The sequence below is a fragment of the Nanorana parkeri genome, unplaced genomic scaffold (assembly GCF_000935625.1).
Source record: "Nanorana parkeri isolate BGI_ZX_2015 unplaced genomic scaffold, ASM93562v1 scaffold376, whole genome shotgun sequence".
In the NCBI taxonomy this organism is placed as follows: domain Eukaryota; kingdom Metazoa; phylum Chordata; class Amphibia; order Anura; family Dicroglossidae; genus Nanorana; species Nanorana parkeri.
In genome coordinates this window covers 1204915-1214185 of record NW_017306644.1, presented here as the reverse complement: position 1 = coordinate 1214185, position 9271 = coordinate 1204915, and the positions used below count along the sequence as shown (strand labels likewise).

The window sequence follows — 9271 nt, the reverse complement described above, 5'->3', positions numbered from 1 at the left end:
TGCCAGTGGAACAATAAAGGTCCAACGTATAGCAAATATCTATTTATTAATTATAGGTATTTATATGGCGCCAACAATTTACACCGTGCTTTACATACAGAACACCCACATCAGTCCCCGCCCTCCAAGGAGCTTACAATCTAAGGTACCTATCTCACATGCATACATAGAGGGCCAATTTCGCAGGAGCCACTTAAAGGAGAACTATGGGGTTAAGTCTTTTCCCCATAGTTCTCAGGGTAACGGGAGGACACAAACTAGCGTCCTCCTGTCACCCTAGGCTCAGTATACCGCGAGCTGTAGCTCGCGGTATACTGAGACGCCGCAGCTGAAGCGGATCCTGACAATTGTGCCGGGATCCGCCCAGCTGCGTGACTGACAGCTGGCTCTGCCTATCTAAAGGCAGAGCCAGCTGTACCCGCCCCCTCCCCCGTCCGTTCCACCAGTCAGCGCTGGAGGATCAGAGCGGGGAGGGGGGAATCCAGCCCCTCCCCTGTCACGGCAGAGAGCTGTGACAGGATCGAGAGGTGAGCGAACGCCGGTATGTGTTCGCTCACCTCCCGATCTACTGAGCCGACCTGCTACAGTCTCATTGTCACAGGTCGGCTAGAACTATGAGGTGAGTGAAAATCACCCACCTCATAGTTCTCCTTTAACCTGCCAGCATGTCTTTGGAGTGTGGGAGGGAACCGGAGGAAACCCACACAAGCACAGGGGAGAACATTCAGACGCCTTACCCAGAAATTAAGTATGCTTCTAGATCCCCTAATGCAATCCACCATAGACGTCTCTCGGGCCAGTAGTAGAGGCAATCAATGTTCTGGAGAGGGGGGTGGGGGGGTCATGGCGGAGCTCTCTATTTGGAAGTCGAGTTTGATATCTGCATACTGAACTCTCCAGGCTCGGCAGTCCCCAGGGCACAAGTTTTTCTAACAGCTTCTCTGTGGGTATTATCTGCTGGAGGATCATCCTGTAAGCCCAATTCAATGGCTTGTCCACCACTGAATGGTCTCTTCCCTACAAATCTGACTTTATCTTCCCTTCCTCCTCTAGATCAGTAACCGCTGGAAGCTTGTGACTATAGCGCAACAAGAACGAGAAGCCAAGGCCAAGGAAGAGGCCAAACAGAAGAGGCTGGCAGAGAAAGGTGACTGGACCCGGGGGGGCGGGAGGGTAGGGGCACAGTGGTTTGTAGCATGAAGGGGGAACGTTATTTATGGCGGACTTGCAGTGTGCTCATCCCGTCCGTCTCTGTTTACAGCTGCCAGGGAAAAAGCCAAACGGGAGTTCAAGAGCCAAGCCGCCAATCAGTCGTCTGCGCGGGAGCAGGCTGCGGTGAGTAGATATCGGTCACTTTCCTAGTACATTTAACATTACAAAGGAAAAGACCTTTCCTTGAAACGCTGGTAACTTTATTCATTCAGACAGCGTGAACAGAGTGCGGCCTGTGAGCTCCGCTGACCTGTTTATTTTCACCCACAAAGCTGAATTCACGGTAGAGGGAGGAGGAGAAGGTAGGGAGTGCAGCCAGTCTCTGGTTTTGTGTAGTCTGGGGCAGAGGACCAGCCCCTGCCGGCTCTCCGCACTCCAAGCGTGATGGTGACCCAATTCAGGGCTTTGGAGCAGTGCACCCTAAAATGTACAATGCTTCCTAATAATGGAGGCAGAAGATAGAAACCTTGACACTGGATGAATGGGGAAAGAAGAAAGATTCTACCACTCCAGGTGGGCCTGTGCACAACGTTCCGCTCCGGTGTTACAGCCGGTGCATTAAAGGAGAACTATGAGGCGAGTGCTTTTCACTCACCTCATAGTTCTAGCCGACCCGTGACAATGAGACTGTCACAGGTCGGCTCAGTAGATCGGGAGGTGAGCGAACACATACCGGCGTTCGCTCACCTCTCGATCCTGTCTTGGCTGGATTCCCCTCTCCCCGCTCCGATCCTCCAGCGCTGACTGGTGGAACGGACGGGGAGGGGGCAGGTACAGCTGGCTCTGCCTCTAGATAGGCGGATCCAGACATAATTGTCGGGATCCGCTTCAGCTGCGGCGCGTCAGTATACCGCGAGCAGCAGCTCGCAGTATACTGAGCTTAGGGTGGCGGGAGGACGCTAGTTTGTGTCCTCCCGTTACCCTAAGGAGAACTATGGGGAAAAGCCCTGACCCCATAGTTCTCCTTTTAAACTATCGGCAAAGGGGATTCCGCAATATCAACATTGTATTCTGGTTGTGGGGAATCCCCCTTTGCTGCGTGCTATAGTACAGGCTCCAGTCCTGGGAGCTTCATGTATGTTTATATTAATTGTGTGTATTATATGAATTATTATTTATATGGTTTATGTGAATTATAAGGGAATATACGTTCACCAAGCAGATCTGAGGTCATACAAGCACAGGGCCATGTAATGAGAGCCGATCACAGCATTGTCACATTATTATTTCTATCTATTCTAGACAACGCCTGTCAATCCTGCCAGAGATCCGGAGAGCACTCTGCAGTGTTATCAAGCCTGTCCAGTTCACCTCCTCACTACAGATTATAATATATATATATATAGTCGATAGATAGATTATAATATGGAGGAGGTGGGGAGATGGTGTGTAGTCCTGTCCTAGGCTGAAAATGCTGCTCCCCCATAGATATATAGTACAGTGAGCGAGCGTTGTCACCCTAGGACAGGAAGTAGCCATGTGAAAATAAAGAAGAAATTGTCTGGAAAAGCAAACTAATGAGGGCTGGTGATCTGCAGTATACTACATTGTTGTTCTTTGATTTATATGCACTTGAATCTATTCCCGCAGCAAGAGGAGGCGAGCAAGAAGCGTGAGAGAGTGGCCAGCGAGCCGGGAGCCGAGACCAAGAAATCGGACAAGAAGAGGATGAAAGAAGCGGAAAAGATGAAGGAGGAACCAGCCGAGGACAAGGCTTCCTTCACCGCTTTCGACTACAGCCAGTCAGATTTCAAGATGTTTGCAGGCGAGTAGATTTGTAGGAATTCCTCCTGTGATGATCTCTGTGCTCCTCTCCATGTATGACACCGAGAAATGTCGTCTTTCCCACACAGGAAGCAGCAATGTGAAAGGTCGCTCGGAGTTTGACCCCAATAAGCAAGAACAGCCGGGAAAAGTAAGTGCCGAACATAGGGTGGGACTCTACAAAGCCCGGTGCCAGTGTATGGAAAATCTTTTTGGTCCCTGTGCTTCCCGCCAGCCCCTATGTCATGTAGAGACCTAACTGCCAGTGGGAGGAACCACAGCGTGCGGCGTAGGAGAGCGAATCGGAATTGGAGGACACCAGTAGTGAACGGAGATCCCCCAACACTGCAAGGTTTTCATACATGGCAGGAAGGGAAGGTTATGATGTAAAGGTTACGATGCCGAACAAGAGATTTCCTGGCCCTGTTACTCTTTCCTGGTCAGGGGTAGACCACTCCAGCCCTCCAGCTGTGCTTTAACTACAAATCCCAACATGCCTTCACCTCTGGGAGTCATGCCTGTGGCTGTAAGTCTCGCAATGCCTCACGGGACTTGTAGTTCCACAACAGCTGGAGGGCCAGAGCTGCTCACCCCTTCTCTTGGTCCTCTTCTTCTTATGTGTTATCAATTTGGCAACGGGTTTCCCTCTGTTCACAACCCAGCCTGGGCTAAGGAGGCTTTTTGGACCCTAACACTGCATGCTCTTACCACCCATTCTCCAAGCGCCATTTACAGGTGAAATTAGAATAATTAGAATATCGTGCAAAAGTAATTGCAGTAATTGCTGCAAAAGGGGCCCAAACCAAGTACTGAGTACATATGCATGCTTGTACTTTTCAGAGGTCCGATATTGTTCTATGTACAATCCTTGTTTTATTGATTGCATGTAATCTGCTTTTTTGAGGTTGTGGATTTGGGGTTCTTGGGGTTTTCATGAGCTGTAAGCCATAATCATCACAATGATGACAAATCACGGCTTGAATTATCTTGCTTTGCATGTAATGAGTCTATCTCATATATTAGTTTCACCTTTTAAGTTGCATTAGTGAAATAAATGAACTTTCCACGATATTCTAATTATCGAGTTTCACCTGTATGTCTCTCCATGAGGTCTACACCCCTGTTTTTCCTCATGATGCCAGATTGCTTGTATACTAATCTTATGGGTTCGCAATATGTTGGCAACCACTACTAGCCACTGGTGCTTGGTCAGTTTACTGTCCAAACCCTTGAAATTGTAATAATTCTGCTTAAAATATTTTTTTAAATTATTGAAACAAAAAATATTTTTTTTTTGAGCTATCCAGCACTTAACATTTTTGGCCCCCGCCCCTGAACTAAATGATCCCCCTCCACAGATCAGTGCTTACCGAGATCAGACGGGCATGGGTCCCTCTGCTGGCCACACCTGCACATTACAGCCCCATAGACTTCTATGGGGTTGTCTCCCAGCAGACAGCGGCCAGGAGAAGGAGACTAAGGCCCCGCTCACATCAGGGCAGTTCGGCCACGCTGATCCGCCGACATGAACGATCCCATACATTGCTATGGGGACCGATTATTTGACAACGCGGCTCAGCGCTATCCGAACTGCTCCCCGCGCTATTATTGCGGCGCTGATCAGTGCTGTTTCCATACAGCTTTCCATGGCACCGCGCTGATCAGAGCGGTTTTGGGCGTTTTTTTAATTGTGTTTCAGCGCTGATCCGCAGCCGACCTGCTGTGACTGGGCTCTTGGGCAATATCTATTGTAAGCCGCTGGCATCCTTTTAGTGTGGAGCAGGAAACGGTCTGCGTTACAAAACCTGCCTGGGATCTGATGGCCACCCTGACACCTCCTGTCCTCCCTTCTTACAGCAGAAAAAAGCTTCGGGAAAGAAACGGAACCAGTCCATGGGGAACAAGAGCATGTCCTACTTGGGGGGGAAATCCGAACGGTAAGTGGCATCTCTTCTGCTTTTATATCGCCATATAGAGGGGGGAGGGGCAGATTCAGTCCCGCTACATAAAACCACCTAATGTAAGAAAGGGAAGCTTGAGGTTAGCGAATCCTGAACTGGCAGTACTGGAGATCAGAGGACTGGGAAGCTGGCTGTCACATGACTGGATTAATGGGAGCCAACCACATTTTTTTTAGATCGAGTGGGAAAGGGTTTAAACCAGATTGTTTTTAGCCATCTGTGAACCATTGGGGAAATGTTTTCACTTCCTGTCCCATAGATGCAAAAGAAAGTTGGTGTAAATCTCTGCAAAGTGAGGGGAATTCCCTTCTTAGTTGTCACCTGTACTGCTGTCCCCATTGGAATATTTCCTCCTAAATCTTGTTCTGGGGACAACTCTAACATTTTGGATTTCCTCTCACGTTCTCTATTGGTGACCAGGGTCACCAGGATCTATAAGGCCCCTTCACATTGAGCGATTTATCGTGCGGTAATTCCCACTATATTGCGGCAATTTAACCGCGCGATATCGCTCTCCAATGCTTCTCAATGGGGCAAAGGGTCCTGCTGTCGCGGGTCGTGCGTCGCTACAGCAGGACCCTTTTTGGAGCGGATTTAGCCGCGGTTCAAGCTTGCTCAATGCAAGCATTTGCGTGATATCGTGCAAAATGCAAATCGCGCGACAAACGCGCAATTTGCGAACCGTTCAATGTGAACGGGGCCTAAAGGGTGAATTGCCCCAGTGAGGACACAGCAATGAAAGCTTGACAGAAGGTCTGACCCTTCCCTACTTCATCCAAAACTAAAACAAATCCCATAAATGAAGTATTCAATTATCATGTAGACGTTTGATATGGACGATGGGGGTGATAGTTCTATTACTATAGTGGCAGTTACTCCGAGGAGCTCTGTTATCAGAGAGTGAATGCTCCCGACGTTCCATCACATTCCGTGCACAATGTCGCCTCGCATCGGATTATCGTCTTTCTTTGTGAAGGAGAATTGAGTTCATAGAAATTGATGAATGTTTATTTTTCCATCCAGGGGCTTCAAACACAGCCGGCCGAAGAGATGAGCGCTGCCCCCTGTCTGTGGGACGCGGAGCTGCAGAGTTTGTCGCCGCTTGCTTTTTTTTTTATTTGTATTAAAGTTTTAGTCAACAGACGCACCGCGTAGCTTCGTGTTCACTTTGTTTTTGCTGCTCAGCACTGAGCCACGTGTTTCATCCACCAGATGTATTCTCCTGTATTCTGTAAAGGTGACGCCTGATATATTAAAGGAGAACTATGAGGGGAGTGCTTTTCACTCACCTCATAGTTCTAGCCGACCTGTGACAATGAGACTGTCACAGGTCGGCTCAGTAGATCGGGAGGTGAGCGAACACATACCGGCGTTCGCTCACCTCTCGATCCTGTCACGGCTCTCTGCCGTGACAGGGGAGGGGCTGGATTCCCCCCTCCCCGCTCCGATCCGCCAGCGCTGACTGGTGGAGCGGACGGGGGAGGGGGCGGGTACAGCTGGCTCTGCCTCTAGATAGGCAGAGCCAGCTGTCACTCACGCAGCTGGGCGGATCCAGACATAATTGTCGGGATGCGCTTCAGCTGCAGCGTCTCAGTATACCGCGAGCTACAGCTAGTTTGTGTCCTCCCGTTACTCTATGGGGAAAAACCTTAACCCCATAGTTCTCCTTTTTAAATATGTAATTTCAGAGATGGCTTGAGGCAGAATGGGACCGTGGGCATGTTAATACATTCCCTCCCATGTCTTTGATTGCCATTGATAAGGATTGCACCTCTTTGCATGGCCTGTACTGCCCCAATCACATAACACTGCCTACAAGTGCATGCTCCCTTGTGCAAGGCCAGGCGGGCGCTCGCTTTGAGCAATCCTCAGCGCTATGCAGGAATAAGAATGTTGTACCTGTGCCCTCAGGACACCCCACAGCCCTAGACTCCTGCCTAGCTTGCCTTGTGATTGATCCAGCTCTCTACAGCCTTCGTATGACCACATTTATAACCAACCAGAAGTGGAAGAGCAAAGAACAGCCAATCCAGTTCAAAGGTTCGCTCTCCCACTGTCATTTCCCAGTGCAGGTTACGCCGGTATGTGTTCGCTCACCTTCCGATCTACTGAGCCGACCTGTGACAGTCTCATTGTCACAGGTCGGCTAGAACTATGAGGTGAGTGAAAAGCACTCGCCTCATAGTTCTCCTTTTTTAAAGTGACACTAAACTCCGGAGTTAAATCTCATAAATCCATCCGAGTCCCTAATAAAGATGTACCTTATTTGTGTATCACTGGGCTGTAGATCCTCCAATCATCTCTGAATTGGTGCTGACACTGTCCTTCCTTCTGGAGGGGGGCCATGTCTGTTCCCCATGGTCCTTGTGTGTGTTGTAAAGTAGTCACCGCTCCAAGCTCGCTCCCGGGATGGACTACAAATCTCAATACAAATCCGTAAACTAAACATGAGATTGTAGTCCATCCTGGGGCGGAACTTGGAGCGGTGACTACTTTACAACACACACAAGGACCATGGGGAACAGACATGGCCCCCCTCCAGAAGGAAGGACAGTGTCAGCACCAACTCAGAGATGATTGGAGGATCTACAGCCGAGTGACACACAAATAAGAGACATTGTTGCTCAGAGTTTAGGGACTCGGATGGATTTTGGAGATTTAACTCCGGAGTTTAGTGTCACTTTAACCCTTCCTGAGCAGCAATGGTAAATCCATGTAATTGGGAAGATTTAGGCTCTTGATATGAATGTGTCGCCCGCCTTGTGGGAGCGCAGAGCCTGCTGCCTGCAATGACGGGGGGAGAATCGCCTGACATTTTTCTGTGTCCGGCTTCACGCGCACACCAATAAAAAGTTCCCGCCTTCACTTTATTTGGATATCTGCATTTAGCAGAAACGCAACGTAGGCAATAAACTTTCCAAACGAATGATGAGATTTTATTTAGGTTGTACAGGAAGCCAACATTTCAGGTTCTGCTTCTCCGCGGCTGAAAATATTTGCAACCGTGGAAAAGCAGCCGACCAGCCTGCGGTCATAGCGATATCTCTGGATGTGGCTTCCTCAGATCCTCCTAAAACCCGACACAGGTTCCGATCATCCCGCACTGTATCCAAAACTTAAAAAAAAAAAAATGTTTGGGCCGGATAAGCACTGTAATGGTGTCATGCAACACATTCGCTTTGTCCACCAGGTTATGGAACAATTCCTCCAATGTGAAAGTGTCATCCACATGAAATAACAAAGTCTTAATGTTAAACTTACAAATATTTTTTCCCTAATGAATCTGGATCAAGCAAATAGACATCTCCCTGCACAGTATTTCTTTATATTTTTTGCTCAAGCACTAACAGTCATCATGTTTGTGAACAGCTCCAACTCTCTGGGCTTGGCTCTGCGTCCTTGAACTTCCTGTCCAGTACCAGATCATAAGGGACAGCAATCTCCAGCAGCTGTCTATTTACTAGCTTGGGGGAGGGGGGGGGGGGGGGGTGTGTGTGTGAGTGCCTTGCCTTGCTGTGTTTGTGGAGATGCACACAAGGGTGACTCCATAGGACCCTGCGAGGGAAAGGAGTCACCCTAAAATGCATCCACAACGCAGAGACATGTTGCGTCTCTGCATTGGGCAGCCACTAAAGACATTTACATCCCTGCCTAAAAGTCATTGGCATCAGTCAGAGGCGTAACTAGAAACCTCAGGGCCCCTGGTGCAAGAAACCATGATGGGCCCCTCGCAGCCAATTGACAATTCAGCCCCCCCCCCCCCCCCACATGGCGGAACGTCAGGGCCCTGTCCCGTGGTAGTTCCGCCAGCGGCATCAGCCAGTTTACGCAGCTATTAATCTGCTTTAGAATTGCCGTCTGACATCAACCTGAAGGAGATTGTACAATCAGATTGTGACATATGGAGTCATGTGATGGGCTGGATAGATACATTGTGTGATTTTCACATCTGCACTGAGAAAATACAGATTTCCATGGCTAGATTCTTAAAGGGATACATCTGGGGAGTTCAGACTTCACTGGCTGCATGATTGTTGCTGATGGCAGATTAAGGTCACAGCAAATATAATTTTTCCCAAAAACGGATCAGCAGCTGCTGCATTTCTCTCAGTACAGGTCCACCTTTAAAATCAATGCAAACGTGTGTGTTGAATCCCCGGGCCAAAAAATCCTCTAGACTTCCATTCTTTGCGCTGACAGGTTCTCTTGAAAGCAGATGAGGCCGCTCCTCTGTGAGGCAGCCTCCCCGCACCGGGGGCCGCGGCACTCCTGGCACTCGGCCATTTATCTGCCCCTATTAAAGATGGCGGCCTCAGCCCGCAGGTCACCACGTG

At 49.1% G+C, this 9271-nt stretch overlaps 1 protein-coding gene across 1 annotated transcript in view; it reads left to right on the top strand.

The window, feature by feature from the left end:
* The window catches only part of EXOSC10 (exosome component 10), a 20488-nt gene extending 14414 nt beyond the window's left edge, over nt 1-6074 (top strand). Inside the window, exons 19-25 of the mRNA XM_018559023.1 lie at nt 1-19; nt 1054-1147; nt 1262-1335; nt 2803-2981; nt 3070-3127; nt 4834-4913; nt 5961-6074. The exon at nt 1-19 is cut by the window's left edge and continues 65 nt beyond it. Coding sequence (XP_018414525.1) covers nt 1-19; nt 1054-1147; nt 1262-1335; nt 2803-2981; nt 3070-3127; nt 4834-4913; nt 5961-5991 — 535 coding nt within the window. The 3' untranslated portion in view covers nt 5992-6074. The remainder of the gene's footprint in view (nt 20-1053; nt 1148-1261; nt 1336-2802; nt 2982-3069; nt 3128-4833; nt 4914-5960) is intronic.
* Nucleotides 6075-9271: the final 3197 nt, after the last annotated feature.